Below are 23,074 nucleotides of genomic sequence, written 5' to 3' on the forward strand. Positions count from 1 at the left end.
TAAAACAAACTGGCTGTTCTCTGCCTTAAGCCTTGGGCTGAACTTCACACGCGATGAATTATTTAGAATAAGAGAAAAGCCCTTGAGACACAAGGACAACTGATTCTGTCAAAACATCATCGCTGATTTGCATAATCATTGATCTAAAAGAGGAGCAATTTATAGTCTTATGGTGCTAAGTCAGCAAAAGAATGAAGATATTGATTCTTCCCATCATTCCTGATGTGTTTTGGTAAAATAGCCGCGATGAATAATATATTTCTGCGAAAACAGGCAAGTTAAAATTTCATTTGATCTCATGTTTCGTGGGACCATTTAGGTAGGAATGGCATGCCAATACTAATGCTGCACCAACCATTTCAATGGATCACAGCAACAGACACGTCAAAAATAAAATAATGTTAATCTCAGTTGAAATCTACAACCGTTTTTTTTTAACGCGAGTTTAGATTTTTGCCAATGGCTTTCATTCTGTTAAAGAGTAAGGACTGGAACATCTCAGCTTTAATAAGGTTGGAAAGGATCAATAGCTCCTATAAGAAGAATTGGTAAATCACAGAATCACCTTTTCCAAACAATGGAGAAGAGGACAAAGTGCAAACAGCTAATTTATTCACGATGAGATATGCTCTGGCCTGTACAAATCAAATTAGTGTCTATATGCTGTCCGCCATGGGGCCAGTCCAGTTGGGCTGTCCACAAAAAGCTACATCCTTCGTTGGTAATGTTTGATGCAAGATGACCGATCTAAATTAAATCTCGGTGCTTTCAAGATCCATCTTTCACCTGCGTAACATTGACAACCTTTCCATAATGTTGCAGAAAAACTACTCCATGTCTTTATTTTTAAAGAATAAATTATTGTGATTCTTTAAAAGCCCCCACTCCCAAATTTAAAAGCTGTCAGCTGGTCCAAAATGCTGCAGCAAGAGAATACAAGAAAAGGACCTATTTGACAAAAATTTGCTTCCCCATTAAAAACAGAATTCTTGAATTTTGAAGTTTTATCATATATTAGAGATCTGATCTACTATATAGGATTATGTTCTAGGTTTTAAGTGGCTAAAAGGAGGAGGCGGACCTTTCAATTACCAGGCTTGTCTCAGATTCATTGACACGTTGAAAATATGTGTTTAAGAAGATCTAAACCTCAGGACGCTGTGCATTGTGCTGAAATAGTCATCAGAAGATTGGTACACTGGTTATTAATGGGTGGACATGGCTGATAACAGTGGCATTTAAATGATAATGAATTGGCATTAAGAAATCCACCTGTAATTGAGTCAGCTATTTAGTGTGCATTCTTGCAACGCCCATAGACATAGAGGAATAACCTATCCCATTATTGCCCACCTTACATGTCAAACATGTGAAGATCAACGCAGTAAGCAGTAAGCTTACTAAGAGCTTTATAGAGCCTCAGCACTTCTTTCTGCGTTTGTCACCATTTTTTTTGTTTCAGAAGGTTTTGCGTGACTCTGAGCCCTATTCTAGCGCACAGGCAGAAGCGGATTGTGCGCTGAGCAGCCAGCAGCTGGAGGGAACGTCTGACTTGATTCATAACAGCACACACTGTCAGGGTCGTGACTGCAACACTGAGCGCTCTCCTGCAGGGTGGATGTATTTTATAGTGAGCAAATAATCCTTTATGCTAATATCAGTGTTCAGATAATTAGTCTGTACAGTGGTGGTGTTGGAGGGGGGCTTATTTGGATCGATAGGATTCCAGGAATTTTACAATAAAATATTAAATAAATGTTCTAATTTTCACAGAGGCATTTAAGGATTTCTCAAAACTGAGTAACAAGGTTGGCTCAGACTCGAGTTGCATGTTAAGGGTGAGTCCACCATTGACGTAAACTAGAGTGAGTTTTCCAACTTGTGACCCTTTAAATAATTTATAAAGTACCATCACGGTACGGTCAAAATTATATAGAATATTTTGTGTATTTTATTTTGCTTGTTTGTTTCAGAGAGGTGAAGCTCCTGCATCCAACATAACCGACCCAAAATTAGTTTATCACATTTGGTTAAGAAATTACCAACAAATAAGGAGTCCCTGTTTCAAAGTAGAAGAACTCAAGTTTGACAGAAATATGCAAGCCGCCACATGGTCAAGCAGAATTTCATGGTAAGTAAAGTTTATGATAAAAGGACATTAGGATTAAGCTGTTTGGCTACACTGACAAAGATAATATCTGAAGGAGTAAAGGTGAGCATTTCAAACCCAAAAACACTGAAACATCAAACATAGTTGTCATGGTGAAAGTGTATTTCACAGTCAGTGGTGAACTGAAAAATATAGTTGCATAAAAAGAGCACCATCAGACTACCTGCTTCAATGTCACGTAAAATTTATTTCAAGCTGTCTGCTTGTACCTTTGAACCGTGTAAAAATACTTGTATCTTTGTGGGTCTAACATACAACTTGAGACAACTGGCTGAGCAACAGGATCCATTAAAAAGTATACACAATAAATATGGTGCAGATATTTACAGTCTCAGTCATATCTAAATAAATATTGTGTAGCTATTGTAAATGCATAAATCTAAATCTATACATTTGAATTTATTTAAAGTCTAAAAGCAGATGTTATACTGAAAATAAATACAGCACCTTCATGGCAATATAAAGTAAAATATGCTTTTTTTTTTATAGATGTTTAATAATATCATTGTCCTTTTAAAGACTATGTTAAAATTTTTATGTTACATTTCTCTTGCTGCAGTTAAATCATTAATAATCGGCTCGATTTGCTTGAGTCAGGCTAAATGAAAAACGTGGATGACAGATAAAGCTCCCATTATGTCAAAGGAAAGGTCATTTGTCTGCCTTTGCAGGAGGAATGAAGCTACAATTAAGATGATTTCAATTCAGACAGTGACCATGGCTGCAAGACACTTTTCCAGATGGCACCATGCAACAGATATTATGAACATCCTCTGGTGCTGAAATTTTTATCTTACTCTGATGCCGAGCTCCACATTTTCTCCACCATAAATTTCCATTCCTTCATCGAGCAGGCCGATCTCCTCAAAGTATTTCCTGTCGACCACAAAGCAGCCAATCAGGGCAGGACTCCTGAAATAGAAAGGAAACGGAGGAAAGAGAGGTGTCAGAAAAAAAATTTAATTTAAATGCAAAGCAATAGGGGAGCTTAAATGCAAATATTCTCTGAAGCCCACATACAAAAAGCCTTATTCTAACCCACAATTAGCCCACACTGGAAATCGCACCCCGAGGAGCTGTGTTTTTATCCCAAGAACGTTGCATATTCGAAGCTCTGGAGAAATTTTTTAGCATGTCAAACTCAACCTATGTGGCATCATACAAACAAACGGCACAGTTGTCAAAAGGAGGGATCAACATCAAACTGAATCAACAGGAGTGGAAAAATAACTCCGATTAGTATTCATCCCGTCAGTCCCACACATCTCCTCATATCAATATGTAATACAACAGACTGACAAAAACAACTTGTTGGGGGGAATTTTTCTTCCCTGAGGATAGACAGATTGGCAAACAGACAGCGCTCCCACGGCAGGGTTTCAACATCAAACATCACATTGAGATCACGGCTCTTATATAAACTACGATCGTTTTTATAGCACAGTTATCTGTGAATAAAGGTGGAGAACTTTGCTTTTTCAAGATGATGCGGTTCTGCTGGCATCTTCAGGGACCTTCAGCTGCAAACGGAGCAGTGTGCAGCCACGTGAAACCGTCCATGATAAAAAGTCAGTTCCTCTAAGTCAGAAGGTCATGGCTCTGAACCAGAAAGACAGCTCCCTTTGGATACGGGGTCAGTATCTGCCTCAAATGAAGCAGTTCAGGTCAATATTTGATTTTTAAAGACCAACAACAGGATTGACTGCAGTAATGTGGGTGATGCCACAGTCAGTTGTAGTGAACATAGCTTAGCTAACAAGTGTAAAACCTGAATCTACTGATTTACTGGTCTTGTAACCTTTTAAGTTTCACACAATGTCATCAGATAAAAGTCACGACTGAAAACACAAGTTGTGGATACAAGCAGCTGAAATTTGGATCACCACTGCTCAGATCACCCTCATCCTCCCATGCACCCTGGTATCTTGCTAGCTTTCGCTGCATACTGCATGCCTTGATTCTGCATTTGGGTTCTCACCACTCCATTAATAATGGAAGAATTTATGAATGTCTTTCTTGTCTCTACTCTGAAAATCAGCTAGTCAACTATTTCCTTGCAAGTAAGGCAAAGTTTCAGACCACACTTTGTCAAACAGCTGGAGGGTTCTTGTTCTCAGGTATATTGTAATATAGACAAGCAAATAGTTGGGGCTATTCATCTTTCTTGGTCATAATATTGAAGACATGTCTTTTCGTCATAGTCTATAAACATCGTGTTTGTTTGCTTGCAACTGCAGAGGTTTTTGCAGATATTGGTGAGTAAGCAACTTTGCTTTTATTGCTGGGTTTATTTCTAAAGTCAGTCCTGCAATCCATATTAATCATTCAGGCCACAGGTATTGAATTTCTGGTAATATCCCTGCATTGCCTTGTAAAATTGCATGATTGTTCTATATTGCAATTTTGTTTCAGAGAAGTTACTGCTAATGCATGATGAATTTTGAATAAAGTGTTTTTGAATTAGAATTCAATCATCATAACGTAAAATTGAGTTTAGTATGTGATCTTATCAAAGACACTTCAATATGCTTTAAGGGAAGTTATGACTACTTAACGCTTGTTAATACAACCAAGATTTTTTCCCCCACCAACATTGTTGGAATGTTCTCAGTAGAAATGCACAGAAAGTTTTTTTTCTGCTTACCTGATGGGAGCTGTGTGGTTGCGTAGCATCCACCAGGACTTTGGTGGGTTGAGGTATCGACACCAAAGCTCCCAGTCAAAGCCCTGAGCAGACAGGGGGTACTCCTCAATCTCAAATGTGTCATACTTGATGTTGTCAAAGGAAGGCAAGACCACTCTGGTTCGGTCCTCCTTTATTCTCTGCAGGATCGGTTCTGCCCTGTAAAGGTGACGGAGCACAGGCAACCATAGCATTTAAAGCTTAATGTCAAAATGGATCTTTCTAGAACTTCAATATATTTTTTGCGTGTAAATGAACAGAGAAAAAAAAGCTGGTGGCTGGAAATAGATTATAATTATTTTAATAGGCACCTGAATAGTTAAAGTGTAAAAACAGCTCCTTATGTTTTAAAAGCAGCAGAGAAAACTTGTGTTTTTGGTCTCCCTTTTTATTGACCCAAAACCAGCTAAAAATGCATTTTAATTCACATTAAATTTTTATAAACAAATAAACAAAACGGTAAACATCATAAATAATTGCTCTGTTTTATTTCCACTCTTCTTCAAATGAGATGTGTCCCACAGTCAGTCCCTGTATAAGCAGGTGTTTAGGCACCACTAAATGGCTCTTAACATTTAAACAACTTACAAAAACAAATGACCTTTGTTTCATCTCATTTTAAAGTGATTAAAAAAAAATACCCACCAACTCTAAAGCTACTTGAACCTATTGTCTCCATTATCTGTAACAGTTTTGATTTATGACATTTTAAAGGTCTGTTTTAGTCTCACAACATTAAGTTTTAAGGACATCTGGGATTTATACAGAGAAACTTAACTTGAACTTTATGAGCCTGAATCTGATAGGTGTGCTCTTAAATTGTGCAAGTGATTTATAATGTCTCTTCTCACTCATTACTCACTCATTAATTCACTTTTAGACACACTCTTGTGTGACTAACTTAGTTTTTGACAGCCATACTTTAGCCGTAGCGGGCAAAATAAGCCAACTACACTTGTCCTACATAAACTTTGTCTACAAGCGATATGAGATTGAAGCAAGTTTATCATAAATGCTTTGATATTTTTTGCCATTTATTTATCAGTTTCATGTTTACTAGGATTAAAAAAAAAGAGAACAACTCTTACCATTATTGAATATCCATAAACCGCTATGGTGTAATTATTGTGTGCAGTGAATCGATAGTGCAGAGTGAGTCTGGATTAGAAAGTTCAGATCCACCTTTAACATAACTGAATCTAAGAGGTGAGGTGTTGACTCCTTACAGATGGCAGGGTGCCATCAGAGAAAGGAATAAGTTCGGTGTCTAGAATATAAATTCCCAGGAAGATCGGTCTAAACTCTGTTTAACCCTTTGATTTGAATCAAAGAGGGTGCAAGGGGAAAATCTGATACTCTTGTTGATGAGGTTGGGTGTCATACAGGAATCTGGGAAAATCTGAAGACTTCAAAGAGCAGAGCCAAGATTATGAATTTATAGATCAGGTCACAATCAGATAATACGGGACTCTGTGGATGCAAATGCAAATCTGCAGGAAGAGTGAGATGACTTGGTATTCACCCGGGTCCACTTAGTTTAACAAGGACAGATATCACCAAAAAAATGGGGGAAAATGTTCAGCATTTTTAGACAAGTAATCAAGTTTTCTGCATCAGGCTCAGCTGTCATATATAGAAGCAAAATTCAACCTTGATTCAGTATTGAAGGCAAAACCTATAAATCACTTCTTGTCTTCTTTATACTAGATCGGCACGTTTTTTTTCTAAAGGTTTTCACTAAAAAGATACGTTGCAAAACCAAAAGCCTCATCATGCCTCAACTGAAAAGCTTTAAATAGCTTAAAAGATAACACAGGTCTCTCATAAATAAAATGTCTATCAAATGTTCAATGGCAATGAAAAGAGACCTGAAATCACTGCACAGTTACACTAAAAAGCTGGAATAAAGGCAATAAAATGGAGAAACAAAAATCTAAATCTTTCCTCCTATGGGAGAGCTTACTGATGAGGGCTGTCATTTAAAAATGCAAAGTGTACTTAAATGTTTCCTGAGGGAACTAACAACTGTTTATAGTGCAATTATTCTTGTTTATGTATTTAATGGGAGAGCCAGGACACTGATAGTAACCCACTACACTACTAATAATTTCTATAAAATTTAATGCATAAAATAAATGGGCTTAAACATTGTGGGAAACAAGTCTCATGTTTTAGTCTCTCTCAGAAATGGGAAAGATCAGATAATATTGCACTACAGTAAGAATAAAGGTGAATATGTGGAAATCATCTCATAGCCACTGTGGTGGAGCCGTGTCAGGAAATATCAGGATATTTTGGATAGCATTTCTTTTGGATTGAATGGAAATTAGGTAATCACTGGGTCCTTCTCCAAAATATGTATAAAATTAACTCAGAAGGTGCTTTGCAGATATAGGATAAAAATTCTTCCACTGTCATTTTAGTCCTGCAGATCTAAATAATTCTAATAAAAAAACTCTGAGCTGAGCAGAAGGGAAGAGTCAGGACCCTCTCTCTGATTGGTACATTCTTGTGAAATCTTACAGAACAAAATGTTGTCCTACAGGAAAACATGGGGATGCACAATTTTAGCATTATTATCATTGTGAGTCTTTGCCACTGCAACAAATGAAGACTTTTACACATATTTACCCAGAGTGCCAATAAGTATGAACGGATTATTAATAATACTCTGACGTTCTGCGATTAGAGATGAGAGGAAACTCCTGTGTTGTTCTGTCTTTTCCTTACAGATGAACCTCATCTCTGGAAATTGATACTTATACTACTACACAGCAAAACAGAAACATGGTCAGCATTTTTAGCAAGCCCTGTACTAAGTCAGAGGGGGAAAAAATCCATAATAATGGGGAAACAATTAGTGAGACCTCCACATTAAGAAATCGTAAAGGCTTAAAAGCTTTAGAAAAAAAAAAGATGGTTTCCTCACTACTGAATGCTAAAAGTCTTTGGTGCTTTGAATCTCTGGGAAACTCTAATTTAAATGAAGCGTAGCTTCAGTAAATGCCAATTAATTATCAACCAATTTATTGCAAAGGAAATGGAATTATATTTATTACCCAAGAGCAACAATGTCTTCAAGCAAGTTTTTGCAAAGATAAACTTTCAATTTTATTTTTTTTTGTCAAATTAATTAAAGTCTTGGAATTAATTTGCATCTGCTTGACATTTTTAGCTTAATCTTATTTTTAAGTTAAAGTTTGAGGTAAATTCTACATGACATTCCATCTATAAAACTCCAGGATTTCAATATGCTCAGTTTTAATTTTTATACATACTTCTTTCTTGTTCTTTATTTGACTTTTTAGAAAAGAATAACTCTAATGAACTTGATTTTACAATATTGAATATCAAAGTACTTCATTTTGAATCTACAGATGAATATTTTTTTTAGACTTTGATGAAAAACCATAGTGTGAAGAGGTAAAATGATCATTGTCCAATTATTTGCAAATGTAATATTTCCTAGTAATTAAGTTTATGAAAAAAAAGAATGAATGATTAACATCCACCCATCAGCAATCACCACAACACTAAGACAGAAGGCAGTTTAGATAGACAAAGTAACGTATTACATATTACAGTAAACTTAAAACGACACATTCAGGGATTTTCAAAACCAATTTGATTCCTGTTTGAAACATTTTATTCTCCCACTCCACACCCTGGATGAAGACTTTGCACTGTGAGCTACAGCTCAGATTGTCCCTGGATGACAGCTAATTTGAAAGTCAAAGATGACACTTCTCTGCTTCCTCTACATGACAGACAGGTTTTTACATCTTTCTTTGACAAGATGCCCTGGTCCACCATCCCACAACAACCCTCCCATGTTATATCACCTTACGACTCTATCGCAGTATGTATTTATGAGCTACACACTGAAATGATAATTTAATGGACTCTACAGCCATGGCTGTTGTGCTTGAGCTAGCAAGGATTATCTGTAAGTTTGCTAAACTTTCTTTTTTTGCATTAAAAATGTGACTAAAGGTTTACTGGTGCTGTATTTATTAGTGAATGGACAGGGCATCTTAGTTGTAGAAAGGTAGCGACAAGTGCAATGCAATAACTTACTGATGGTACTGCCAGTATGGTGTGAAAGGGTTTTATCACAGCCAGTATTGCTTTAAATTCTCAAAGACCAAGCCAAACCGGTGAATAAGAGTACAGTATGGTACACTGGCAGCATTTTCCTACATGCTGGTCTGGACCACGTCAATTCATCACCATGAAAAAAAAAACAAAACAAAAAAAACTCACAACAGATATACTCAAAATTCTGTAAACCCCGGATTATGCTCCAAATCAATAAATATACATTTCACTTTCTGAAATGAATGACAAAAAATGTTTAACTTTTGCAAGGTGGCCTATTTTCGTCTGCTATATGTATTTACAATCAATTTTCAAACTAATATTATTTGGAGATCATCACAAGAGCTGATTCATGGAGTTCCAAAACCTGCTGTGGGATCTTGAGCCAATTAAAGAGCCCACTGAAAACAGGCACCACAATGACTTTGAAATATTTTTTTTTGAAAAATAGCAAGTGTCCAAGATTATGTTTAAAACTGATGTTTTGGTAACTAGATCCAAGTTATGCAGATTAATCAAAGTTCCTTCTTTTCAATGATTTGCTTCCAACCCCACATATTCACCCACCTTATTTTATCTCATTGTGCAATCATCCTATTTTGCATAAGGAAAATTTGTTAAGATGACAGGAGAGTCACAGATAAAAGCATCGAAGATAAAGGAGGATTAGCGTGATAACAGCTAGACAATCACTCTGACACAAAACACCCTGTAATTATTTGTGTTTGACTCAGAATAGGCAACATTGCAGATAATTACAATGTGGGAAAAAAAAGACAATTAGTAGATCCGGCAATCAGTTCTTGGAGGCTAATTATACAGCAATTTCTCAATTTCCACGAAAAGTGATAATTCTGAGTAAATACGAAATCTGCAAGGGAGTGGGCGTGCTTCAGAGCATGGAGGATGAAGGATTAAGACGAAGTTGTTAGCGAAGGAAGAAAAATGAAAGTGAGAAGAACTGGAGGGGCAGGGCTCACCATTTCTTCATTCCTCAGTGTGTATTCGGCTGTGTTTGTTTGAGTGCTAATAATGCTGCCGCGAACGTAGTTCCAACTTATCCGCAGACTATCGGCACCAAACCAATAAATATTTCAGCACAATTTAAAAAATATATATATATTAAAAGTGTTATAATCAAGCTGTGCTCTTTTGCGTCTCTGCCAAGAAGGATTTCATTAGTCATAGACCGGTACCCCCACAGTAGCGCCATGTAGGAGGTTCGTGTGGGATCTGTGTGTATGAAGAGGTGCGTATACAGAGGGAGAGAGTAAGGGATAAAGGGCTTGTGTGGGTGTTAGAGTAGCAGGGTTAGGAACCTTGTAAGTGTCTCTTTTCTAATCTGGAACACAGCAGCCAACAAATGCTCTTTTGGATCGAACCCAGACACTATAATGCAGTGCGAGCGAGAACGCCTGCTCTGCTTACACAAGTGTGCTTGGGAGCAAACTGTGTGCATGCTTGTTACTCTGATTCGAGCATGAGAGTGTGATATTTTTTGGGCTGTCAGACTGATTAACAGGGACAAAGCCCTGTTGTTGTAGCAGAGTATTTTTCAAGGGGGGACCCCGAGGTGAAGATGGTGCCAGAGTAAAACGAAACTGACATGAAATCTGTGTGGAAAGAGAAAATGGCACTTAAAATGTTAGAGAGCCTGAGCAGCCTCATCACCATGACAGATGAAACATAACAAGCAATGTTAATAGGGGCAATAATTAACTACTGCTTTGTAATTCAGTCTTTAATGGAATCATTAGGAAATATTCCTGCTTTGTGTCATCGTCCTTGTCTTGGTTTGGTTGGCTGGTATTATTCTACCATCTTCTCAGGAAGGGTTCAGAACAAGAAGAATTTTTTGTGAACATCACGTATTTGCTTTTTGTTTCCTGTATAATAAACTATCCCACTTCTATAAATCTCCCACTAATCTCCCACTATTTCCTTGAAATGTATGTTCTGTTTCTTCTCTGCTACATTTGGTTTCATCCATTATCTTTTTCTGCTGTGTGTTTGGTGCAACCCTTTGAGCAGAAGAGCCATCAATGTGGAAGGTGAAAAAAATCTCATGTCAGTCATTCATAGGACTATCCTGATCCAGGTTAACAGTTACAAATAATAAACTCTAATAGATTCAATTTGTTCAAATAGAAAGGCTAATCTAAACAAAGAATGATTTATTTCTCTTTCCGTGAAATCCTCTGCTCACCATCCAGTGTTGAACTCTACGTGTGCGTCGAATAGAGCAACCACAGGAGCAGTGGCCACCCTCCATCCACTGACTCTGGACCGGATCAGTCCTTCCTGCTTGGTGTGCCGGACCACTTTGATGAACCCCGGTCCGTGCTGAGTGTTTGTCTCATCCACAAAGCTCTGCAAGTGCTCCTTCAGCTCCACTAAAAAGAAAGAAATACAGAAACATACCTTGACGTTAGGCTGACGTTATTGAACCTTGTTTAAACACCGATCTGATCAGTTTTATTGACTCGCATAAATCCAAAATATAAAGTTGGCTAAAATATCTTAAAACACAACATTTCAGGCCCCAATCTACAGAGATTAAAGAACAGATGCCAAACAATGTCATTGACATCATTATTGGGGTCTTTTTTCATAGATGATTTGCTAATGCACAGTCACTGAAAAACACAGACGCATACACACTGGCCACAGAATATTTTCATTTCCTTGTTATGATTCTTCAGTGTAATCGTGCCTACAGGCTATGGTCGCTGTCATATTCTCTTTATTCGTTAATGCCATCAGCCTGGAAGCACTAGAATGTGCTTGCTTTAACGAGCAGCCGTGTGTTTCTGACCTGGAAGTAACATGGATCCATTGCAAGAGATTGGAGTATCACAGGAATCACCTCATTGTGAAAGTATACGACACTCTCCGACATATATTATTTAGATTAACTGTAAATGTGATGCACTCTATTTTTAAACTCCGAGTTGCCATTGCCAAAGGTGCAGAAAAATAAAATATCTCTTACAGTTTTGGATGGTAATAAAAATAAAATGTTATGTTTAGTTTTACTTGCCAGACAGTGGGATGTAAGAGGGCAGATTGTTCCAAGTTGGATGTTCAAAATCACGAGGTAGATTGGAGTGGACTAATAAATACAGATAACTGCATGCCAAAAAGCCAGAGTGTTAATGTTAAATATAATTTTTTTAAAAATGAAATTAATTTTACCATGGCGTCAGAAGGATTTATCTTCTGAGAACATAAAGTTTTTCAGCAGAAGGAGGCATGGCGTGCTCTAAAATGTCCTGCTAGATGACTGTGTTGACAGTGGACTTCAGAAAACCCAGACATGGCAACCCAAATCATGACTGACTGGAAACTGCACACTGAATTTCAAACAACATTCTGTATCTCTCCTGTAAAGCAATTTACATCTGAAAAATAACACCTTTTGAGCTGTGAGCTGTGGTCTCTTGTTTCTTGTGAAACTTTTCCTACCTCTGCTTTTTTCCCCCTAAACTTTTTATAAATATGCTTAGATACAGCACTCTACAAAAACAACATGCTTCTTTAGTAGAGAAATTATGCAGGTTACCCTACTTAGGAGGCGTCAGTGACCGAACATCTCTTTTCCTGTGTAGCCTAAAGACCAAGAATGAGAGACTATTTACAGGTTTGTAAAACTTTCGCAGTTGAGAGCCATTTAGTTGATTAATGATCGGTACTATGTATTTCCACTCATTTTTTCACAATATTCTGATTTCTGAAACCCTTTTCTATCATCTGTGAGCTGCAATCATCAAATACAAAAAATAAATGCTTGAAATGTTTCACACTGCAAGATGATACATCGTAGAGTGAAATCAATACACAATATATTGATTTCACTTTATGAATTAAGTGAAAAATATTGAGCCTGTTCACTATATTTTAACTGAGATGTACCAGTAGACTTAAGTGGATAATTTTGCTATCAAGCCAAGATCAGGGCCTTTTCCTGACCAAATTTACTTTATCCAAAGACAATCCTAATCAAAATGTTTCTAGCATTTTGATTTGGAAAATGATAGAAACATTTCTAGCATTTTCTAGTATTGCTGCTTTTGTAGTTCTTTATATTTTTGGTAAACAACTTAACAATTTTAGTGCTGCTAAGCCAGTAACAGCAACATCAGCATTTATACCACTCATCTTAAGGTGAAAATATATGAACTGGGATTGGCTATGCTCTGAACACTTGACTCCCCCATGACAATTAATCCCTTATTTTTCATAGACCCAGGATTGTTGACCGCTGCTGGTAAAATACTGACAGCTCAAAGCTTCTTAACACACACACACACACACACACACAAAAGAAAAAGAAAAAAATAAGCCATCTTTTTCAAACAGGTTTGTGATTTCAAAAGTGTTTTTTAATGTCCTAGATAATTTACAACTTACTTGGCAGTGCACAGTAAGTGCTCTTGCATTTCAACCAGCCTTAGCTAATTTGTCTTAATTACACCATGTAGATCAATAACCAGAATTTATTATTTAAGCTCTTACTTTTCTTCACCTATCTTGAATGTTACTTACCGCCATGCAATTGAAAGTGACTGCAAAGCAAGAGGATTAAGTCACATTTCTTAGAGAATTATAAATACTTGTAATGAATTAGGGGAGAATAATTTGAGGAAATTGATGAATGTATTTATCCCACTAGTTGCTACACTAATCAGCATTCAGCTATGTGCAGCTATCATAACTAAACCGTGATATATTGTATTACAGAAGAACATAAGGGCAGTGGGAGACCCATAAAATCTGCAGGCGATGTAGCAGAGACAGATTTCTCATAATAGTAATTATAGATTTGGCAGCTATGAAATACAATATGCTCCACAGAACGTGGAACAATTAATAACACTGGCTCAGAAACGGAACGTCACACCCAGGCCTTGACTGCAACTGTCTTAGCAAGGTTTGTAAATTTTTTTTATGTTTTCACACACTACTGGTGAAGCTAATGCCCACTCATGTCCTAATTTAGCACATGGCCTAAAGCAGAAAATACAATAATCACTAAATGAAGTACCAAACTTTGTTGCAGTAGCTTACCTGAAGAAGCCAGCACTTAATTGGACTCAAGGACTGGATCGTTGCCTTTTAATGTGACAATAAAGTCTTTAATTTCTTTGGGGGGATTTAATCAGCTTCTGTTTGATTATGCATTGGCAGTAATGCCAAGTGGTATACTGCAAGTTCATCTGTGGATTACAAAGACTATTCTGTGGCATTAGAAAAAAAGTTGTTTGTTTTTTTTCAGCTATTCATCTTTTATTATTGCCAATACTATTTTATTTTTCAGCCATCCAGAGGTGGACTTGCTTTAGTGCTTTGGATCACTGTTATACTGTATAACCTAAGTGCAAAAGGGGTGTCCTAAGTGTGCCCCAGAGGCAATTTGTTGCCTTTGAATGGCTCCTGGCTGCAATTTAAAAATGACACTAATTTGGCACTCCAGTCCAGCACAGGCGGTAATTTAGAGGAAGAATTTTATTTTCAATTAGGGCAAACTTGTTGGAGATATTCTAAAACTGTGGTAAAATGGAAAATGTTAGGAACAAAGTTGTCATCTTTTACCACAGTCTATTTAATTTCATAGCAAACAGGATCACGACTAGCCAGTGACTTTTACTTAAAAACAGGCTTTGATGCACCCAAATCTGCTTTTAATTAACTCGTTAACCTTCGCTAAATACAGAAAGCATATTCAGAGAAAGAGTTACCCAAACTCTGTTTTTACTACTCAGAACAGACTTTTTTTCTATTTTTTTTAAAATAAGGAAGGGATGAATTAACTCTCCAGTTAATTTTACACATCGCTTACTTTTAGTACACTGTAAAAATAAGCAAGCAATTTAAAATAGGGGGTCATTAGTTGTCCCTCTTCTCCACCAAATTGAAATCGTTCTAAATGTCCAGGTATGGGCTGGCTCAGACTATGTTTGATTCCTCTGCATCATAAATCTATGTCTGACCAACAAATTAGGGAGTTAAGATGATTTTAATTGTCTCCACAAAGATAAATGCTTTGAGAAAATTGGTTGACCTGTACTTTCTGAGGAAATGAAGGGAACAAATTGCAGTATTGTAAAAGTTAGAATCCACTTTTATTCTTTTAGTACCTGTAAAAATGTTTTGACACAATGTTTTGTTTTTAATTGCAAAGTAGCTACTTTCTTACTTCCACACTTCGACACAGATGACTGTGTTGAATGTGTGGGCAGTCAGGATAGTGGGCAACAAACCAAAACATTGTGAGGCATCATGGCTATCTACACGCAGCTCCAATTATTTATGTGAATACCAATTATATTGGAATTACAGTATAATGAGAAAATAATGATCAATTGAAGAGAGGAAATTAATCTTTTTCCAAGTCAAAGGAGTCCAAACTCATGTTTCTTTGCCAAAATTTTCACATTTTTATCCTTCCAACATCAGGGTGAGGAAGACGGTCTGTGTCATTATTTGCTATTCCTGCCAGCTACTCCTGGGAAATCTGAGGCTACACAGTTATAACAGTACAAGAGGGAAGAATAACCCATCCTCCACCATCCGCAACTACAAGCACACGGGCCGGGTATAAAGTAGTGCAATAAATCCATATGTCATCAAAGAAATATTGGCAAAGCTGTAAAGTGTATTTTGCTAACTCACAAAAATTGGTTTTAGGACAAAGAAAATCATTCCAAACAGAGTTATCCAAATACAAGACATCTTCTTATGTGAAGCATAATGGGCCTTCAGGCAGACTGGATATATAAATGAGTCGACATTCTGTCTTCAAACCAAAAAAGCAATGTTATTGCTGAAATGGGACATATCAAAAAGAAGATCAAGAAAGAGGTTTAGGATTCTTACAGCTGTTACTGTTGTCGTCCACGAGTATGATCTCTTTAAGGAGGTAGGATGGTGTCCTCTGGATGACCGTGTGAATGGAGCGTAATAAAACTGACAGCGCCTCGTTGACAAAGATGAAGATTACACTGAGCTGAGGAAGGTCTGACGAATAAGACATGTTTCTGCATCTGAAGAGAAGGAAAACAGAGATTCAGACGCTTCTCTGTCTGAGTAACAGCACAATTTAAGGTGGACTGACCCGTCCGGTCGTAAATCTGCAATGGGCCTGGTGAGGGAGATGCGGTCGCTCAGGTAGCCGTTGTATCCGAAGTAACGGAACTTTTTGAGCGCGACGCGTCGGCTCTCTGGGCCCAGGTCACGACCCCAGTGATTGAACAGTGAGGCGGCGGGGTCTGCGGCAGAGTCTGAGGAAGACGCTGCTTCTTCACCGTCCTTCAGGGGGGTTTCTGTGGAAACACACAAGGAAAATGTTCTTAACATTTTTTAACAACGTATTTGCCCATACAAGCTGCTGCCTTTTTCAGCGTTGTAAGAACTGACTGGAAAAATAAATGTCTTTCAGCTCTATTAGGGATGCCTCTATGGGAGAATAATATTCCGACTAAGCGTTAAGTATGCTCTATGGTTTTCATGAAAACCTGCTTACTTGCAGCTTGAGGGATAATGTACGCAACATGAGGGAAAAGGTTGAAACCCAAATGCAATTTGAGGTGACAGGGAATTTCATTGTCATAACAAACAACATTTTCAGGTCTATTTGTGCAGAGGCATACACAAAAACTCTAACATGACCAGTGTAATACCTCTTTTTTAATGAGCACTGCAAGCCTGATTTTCATTGCTATGTGTGAAGCAGTAAGCTGTTTACTTTACATGATTAAGAACAATAAAAACACAAACGATGCATAAAAGCAGCTAATTTCAAATCACAACAAAGCTTACTAGGTAGTTTCTAATATTATACATGCTTTAGTTAAAAATAACAGCATGAAAAGAGAACAGCAGCCTGGAGATATTCTAGGCAAAAAAAAAACAGGCAAGTGTTAGAGGAATTTGAATGTTGGGGTTTGTTGTTTTTGGAAAAAGGTGATAATCTGAGAGTGAATATTCATGAACTAAGACATGGGAGAAACTCTTACACAAGAGCACTGATGCAGACACAGGAAATGTGTTGAAAAGCTGACTGAATAAAAACCCCAAAGCCATTTTATTTCAGTAGAAACGACATTATCCTCTCTTAAAAATTTAAGGACAAATCCATCCTTTAATTTTGGCACGATTATTCAGTGGGGAACCCACATTAAAAGCATAGCTTCATTTTTTTTGTTGTTGTTTTACGAAATCACAAGATCGTTGCAACTTTTAATGGCACCCTTAAGAATTCATGTAATATAAAATGAAACTGAAGCGCTTTTCTCATTTACACTTCTTAAGTTCTTAATCATTTGTTCTGGAACTTTTTAGTTATCCAAACCTTTCTGCTTCCCCTGGTATTGGATATCTCTTAGTGCCTTTTCACTAAGGATAGCAAAGAAACAAGAATATGTCAGACAAGTGAAGCAGATGAGTGAGGATCTGTGATGGAACAGCTGGCCTTTTTGTTTCTCTAGGAAACCTAGAGAGAAGAATGGCATGGACCTCCAGAACTATAAAATAAAAAATCTGTTAGATCTTCTTAGAAAACTGACAATGGTTTATCACTATAGGAAAAAGATCAAATTATACAGCGAAAATCAATGCAGAAATTGTTCGCTAGACACAAAATCAACGACCTCTCTCTCCAGAACTACATCATAGTGAACACTTGTGGTTTGGGGGAAAATGAAAAGTCCAGCAGTTTCATCCTGTTACTATTTTAATTAACCAACACTGACTCATAAGCAGTTTAGGATTATGCTTATATGGATTTTTGCATGGATCTGTTGAGTGTACCAACAGTAACAATGGGCAGCATTTCACACACACATCTCATGAGTAATAAAACTGTTATTGGAAATCTGCTTCACTTTTCGTATGCAATTACAGATATAATGATAATGTTCACGGCAGAATTGGCTTCCGATACATTTCTTTAGCACAACACATAATATTTTACTGCTACTGCATCACAGAGGAATAAGATTCAACAAGATCCAGTGATCAGATGTTATGTACTAAGATGAAAGCTTCGAAAATGTACAGTATAATGTTAACATGAATGCTACTTAGAAATTAAATTAAGTGATGTACCTCTGTGTCGTTCGCAGGACCCCAGCAGTTTGGAGTGACAGCTGTGCTTGTTTTTGTTTTTCTGCATTTAATTAGCAAGAGTATAATTTTAAACTCATTTACAGCTTGAATCTTCTGTTGTATGCAACAGTGCACAACTAACACCGGAACCAAAACGATGTGTGTCTTTCTAATTCTGCAACAAGACGCGTATACGTGAACATTACTCCCATTAGCGGGATTTGACAGCCATGTTTGCATCTGCATGTACTCAATTCAATCTGATTTGTAAAATAAAAGCAAATGTAAAACAAATGCTTAGCATTTAAAAAGTCAGCAGCAATCAATCTCACAGGACATGAGTTAAAATTATATTCAGCAATGTCAGCAACTATGATTGAAAATCTGATATCATGCAGTGCATGTGGACCTAAACTGAAACCGACCAGATTAATGAACAACATGCTGGCAAACTCTCTAGTGCATTAAACAGCAACAACAACTGTTTAGAAAGATATGTTTAAGTAACTGTTAAGAATTAAATGAATAAAACCTAAAGAGTTTAAATTTAATTTGTGTGTGACATTAAGGTTCAAACTCAAATCAGACCTCACATCTTTTTTCTTTTTTTTTTTTAGTTTTTCTGCCTTCAGCACATGACTGCAAAATGCCTTTTCCCTTTCTAAGCTCAATGGCTTTTTTATTAGTTTGAAGAGAGGTACTTCCACCTCTGCCAATGACGTGCTTAATGCTCTCGTGTGTGAAATGCTACCTCCCTCGAAGGCCCCTCACAGTCTCATAATCAGAATCCTAAAAGCTCTGCAAATGGCTTGTCCTCCATTTTTCTGAATAGTGAATCACTAAAAGTTTTAAGGACTTCTAAGCTGCTCTATTTTGTCCTGCATTTTCACTTAATATGAGCCATTTATATTTAATGAAGCTTTTAGCTGATGCATTGTGCTTTTGAGCAAGAAAAAAAAAACATCTATGTGTCACTCTGCCCTCATGTGTTCAGCAAACTTCCTTATTATTTTATGTGAACCAGGATTAAGTTCCTCACATATCTGGAGGGCACAGTGTAGAAGTCAGGAGGAATCAAAGGGAAAAGCGTTGAAGTTGTATGTGTGCATTGTACAGCACCTTCAGGAGAGTTTGAAGAAATAGGTGTTCAGACATGAAAGTGAAAATCTCTACTCATCAAATGAGAATAATATATTTTACTAAATGTAAACATGTCTTTTGTTTTTTCTTTTTTTTAATACAAAATCATTTCACATTGTAATGTTTTTGTTGTAAAATGTGCAAACCAAAGACATTGTAAGTTTTGCTTCTCCAGTCGTATTGCAATGCATGTAAAATGCTTGTAAAGACTGAAGTAGTATATGTCTACATGCAAAACATTCAAACAGACCTCATTAAAACAAGACTTGGTGTAAATAGTTCCCTAATTATTAGCAGTTCACTGCAAAGTCAATTAGAGTTTATTTATAATGACATTGATATTTAGCTTTATCTAGGCTGCTTCCATCACTTTCTAGTTCATCTGACACTTTATCAACTATAGAAAATGTATAATTGAATTCAGTATGACTAATATGTAATACAATAAATAAATAAAACTCATAATACATAAGATTTGTTACAGTAGTTTAAAGACGTAGTTTTTTTGTTTTTGTTTTACATTTTCCTAATAACTACTTTATATAGCTTTGTTGCAACAAATAAATGTTATGTTTAAATTTGCTTTGCACCCCAGCCAATATGGCGGTCTAGAAATGCATTGTGGGTAGCGGGTTATATCAGCGCAATTTGATCGATTTTGAAGAAAAAAATAGAAGAACTAAGGTCAAAGCTGCAGAAGATTCTCTTAAAGGAAAAAACCAAAACTGGATTGAGAAAAAGATCTGAGGATGAATTTTCCAAACTGAGAGTCTGAGGAGCATAAATCTGTATTTTAGAAAGATCAACTTAAATTAAAGCAGGGAGTCTCCAAACCAGCAATTTCTGATCCGAACCCAACTATTTTTAAGAACTGGGAATATGTTAATATTGGGTTGCCACTCACTTGCAGGACATTTTGTTCCAACAGCATCTATAAGAGATCAATTGGAAACTGTACATTTCTGTTGAGATGGTCGTTTAGACTGCTTTAGTTGTTTTATTGTTCAAGCAAGGTTTTTTGAAATCTAAATAAAGGGTTGGTATCCAGCCCATTCTCACTCCCTACTCGTCATATATTTACGCATCGGACGGTCCGTCCTCGTCGCATATTGACGCGCAGGGTACCCTTTTGCGTCAATATGTGACGCGAGGTGTTTTACCCTATGCCTTACCGTAATTTTTGCCCTAAACCTAACCAAATCGTCGGGTTTTGAAGTGTCGGCAGCGGTTGCGAGAACCCTTCGCTTCAATAATCCACGTAAAACATGTGACCTACCCAAATCGTCAACATGTGACGCTGAAGGACCCTGCCCAAGTCGTCACATATTGACGCAAAGGGAGTACCCTTCACGACAATATGTGACGCATGGTCAGAAATCGTCCCATCTCATCAATATATGACGAGTTGGGAGTGAGAATGTGTTGTGGTATCATTCAGACCTTAGAAACTGTGGTTATATCTACTGTATATCTGATGTATAATTTCTCTTAGACGGAACTAAAATGCACGCTGATCATTTTAATTTTATTTATCTCTCAAGTTAACACCAAACAGCATTATTTCCTACTGCATATGTTCATCTTCTACCAAAATACAGAGTAGATAAGTACACACTTTCTAAGATGCACTTAAGCCACAAGAAACTGAAATTATGTCCCTGGGGGAAAAAATTGCAAACATTTCTCTTCTTTTTCTTGGTCTTCATCTCAGTTTTGTATGATTCAACATTAAGAGTCACAGATAGGGGAACTCATGTGTTTGCATCAGCATGCATGAGGTGCTTTGCATTGTATAAGAAATGTGGGTGTGAAGAGTGTTAGATGAGGCTGATTCATGAGTGCACATTTCCAGTGGCACGGTGATTTACAAAAGAAACACTGCCTACAGATATGTGCAAGCACAGTGTTATAAATCTGATTTCCCCATCTAGTGTATGTTGGTTTGGGTTTTTGTGCCTGTGTACACTCTGATATTTTCCTGAGGTGTGCTTTATAAATAAGTAACCTCCTCTGGTTCTTTACAGTTGCCTTGATATTTTCTTTAAATAGAGAAAATAAAACAAATGTAATGTACTTTTTATAGATGAAAAACACCTTGCTCATGGTCGACTTTAACAGCAGTCTGGACTGCATTGTGGCAGCAAACAGTGCGACGGTGGACTGTTAGTCTTGGGTGGGAAATGCGCTCCACATCAATGTCTACTCAGCAGTATTTACATCCAAACACACAGAGCACACACAGGGCGCGCAAATTCCTCACAAATAAAAGACCGAGATGGAAAACTTGGAAATAAATCTGACTAATTTGACAAAGCCAGCTTTCCTCATTGGCAAAAGAACTGGAAAATATAGCAGAGCATAATAAATAAGACATCAATGCTATTTGAATAATTAAAAAACAGGGGCACAAGAACAAACAAACAAATCAAATAAAACCAAAATGGTAATGAATGAATTAAAGGCGGAGGATCAAGGAGAGCAGCAAAATAAAAGTGCCGACAGGTTGCTGAGGGAGGTGCGAGGGAGTGACGAAGAGGAGGAGCGGCAGGCCGAGAGACGAAGAAAACAGGAGAATAAAGCGGTTGTGACAGAAGGTATTCATCTCTAGGCATCTGTAAACCAGGCGACTCTGAGCTCCGTCACATCAGCTTGCAGAGACACCCTCTTTTATAAGCTCAGGCACCAAGACAGCTCCCTGTCTACACACATGCACACACACATCCCTCCTGTAGATCCAGGAGCATCAAGTCCAGGCTACCCACAACGTAATGGATTCAAAACGGGCCGGGTGACAGAATTTCACCTTGTCCTCAAGTCATTTTACAAAGAATTGACAAGCTACTGGCTCAGCAGGTTGGAGGCTACACGCTGTGAAACAACTTTCAACCCGGAGCCCGAACTGTGGCGTGGTGGCAATTATGACTGCTGCAGCTAGATCAAATTAATCCTGACTAAAGCCAAGAACTAGTACTGAAAAACGGGAGCTTTAGGGTAGGAAGTTTAGTGCCACAAAGCGAGATTTAATCAGGAATGTCACAATGTCATTACATGCTGGACCAGAGTATATTCCACGGTAATACATCTGACATGTAGAACAGTCAGGCATTAAGAAAACAACTGTTGTAAGAAATGAATATTTTTTAAAAAAGACACTTGTAGCATTTTTTTAAGGTTAGGATTTTTAACATTTTTACAAGAATGCATCTTTATGTGATGAGACAACCGCACTTAAAGGAAAAGTCTGTGTGGGTAGAAATAAAAACAACTTTCTATAAAATTACTTTGATTAATATTAAAATTAATATCCCGGTCATGTCCAGATAGGGCAGTGGCCCTCCAGGACTGGAGTTTGACACCTGTGACCCACATCTTTCACCTAGAACAAAAGGGAAAAACACTAGGAAAAAAATCTGAATCTTCTACACAGTCTGTGAAAGATGACAATGCTGAAAGAATTTGATATGTACCTATTTTTTGTTTGTTTTCCTCTGCATGCCAAAAAAAAAAGCTAAACAAATCTGTCATGCTGTGTGAGTTTGAGGTTGTACCAAAATGCAGATTGGATATGGGAGCATGGATCATATATAAAAATGAAAATAGACAAATTTACAAAAAAAATCACAAGAATCCAACGCAAAAGAAAAAGAAAAAAAAACAACAACATAGTAACAGGATTAGATGGTACGACCAGCAAGGAACTCAGAATGAGTTATACACTAAAGAGGTTGATTACTGAACAAGAAACAGATGGCTGATTAGAAACAGGTTGCAGGTGTGATGGGAGAGAGAGAGTGAGAGAGAGAGCGACACAGGAGGCGAGGGAGAGTACGCAGGGAATTAGGAAATAAATCTAACACTAAATAATAACTAGACCTAAG

At 37.3% G+C, this 23,074-nt stretch overlaps 1 protein-coding gene across 2 annotated transcripts in view; it reads right to left on the reverse strand.

The window, feature by feature from the left end:
• LOC114136560 (polypeptide N-acetylgalactosaminyltransferase 18-like) overlaps positions 1-23,074 on the reverse strand; it is a 133,818-nt gene that overhangs the window by 44,936 nt on the left and 65,808 nt on the right. For both annotated transcript variants that reach the window (XM_028004612.1, XM_028004621.1), the window contains exons 2-6: positions 16,066-16,273; positions 15,828-15,994; positions 11,158-11,344; positions 4,815-5,012; positions 2,968-3,082 (exon numbers count right to left, since the gene is read on the reverse strand). In XM_028004612.1, the coding sequence (XP_027860413.1) occupies positions 2,968-3,082; positions 4,815-5,012; positions 11,158-11,344; positions 15,828-15,994; positions 16,066-16,273 (875 nt within the window). The remainder of the gene's footprint in view (positions 1-2,967; positions 3,083-4,814; positions 5,013-11,157; positions 11,345-15,827; positions 15,995-16,065; positions 16,274-23,074) is intronic.

The sequence above is a fragment of the Xiphophorus couchianus genome, chromosome 2 (genome assembly GCF_001444195.1).
Source record: "Xiphophorus couchianus chromosome 2, X_couchianus-1.0, whole genome shotgun sequence".
In the NCBI taxonomy this organism is placed as follows: Eukaryota; Metazoa; Chordata; class Actinopteri; order Cyprinodontiformes; family Poeciliidae; genus Xiphophorus; species Xiphophorus couchianus.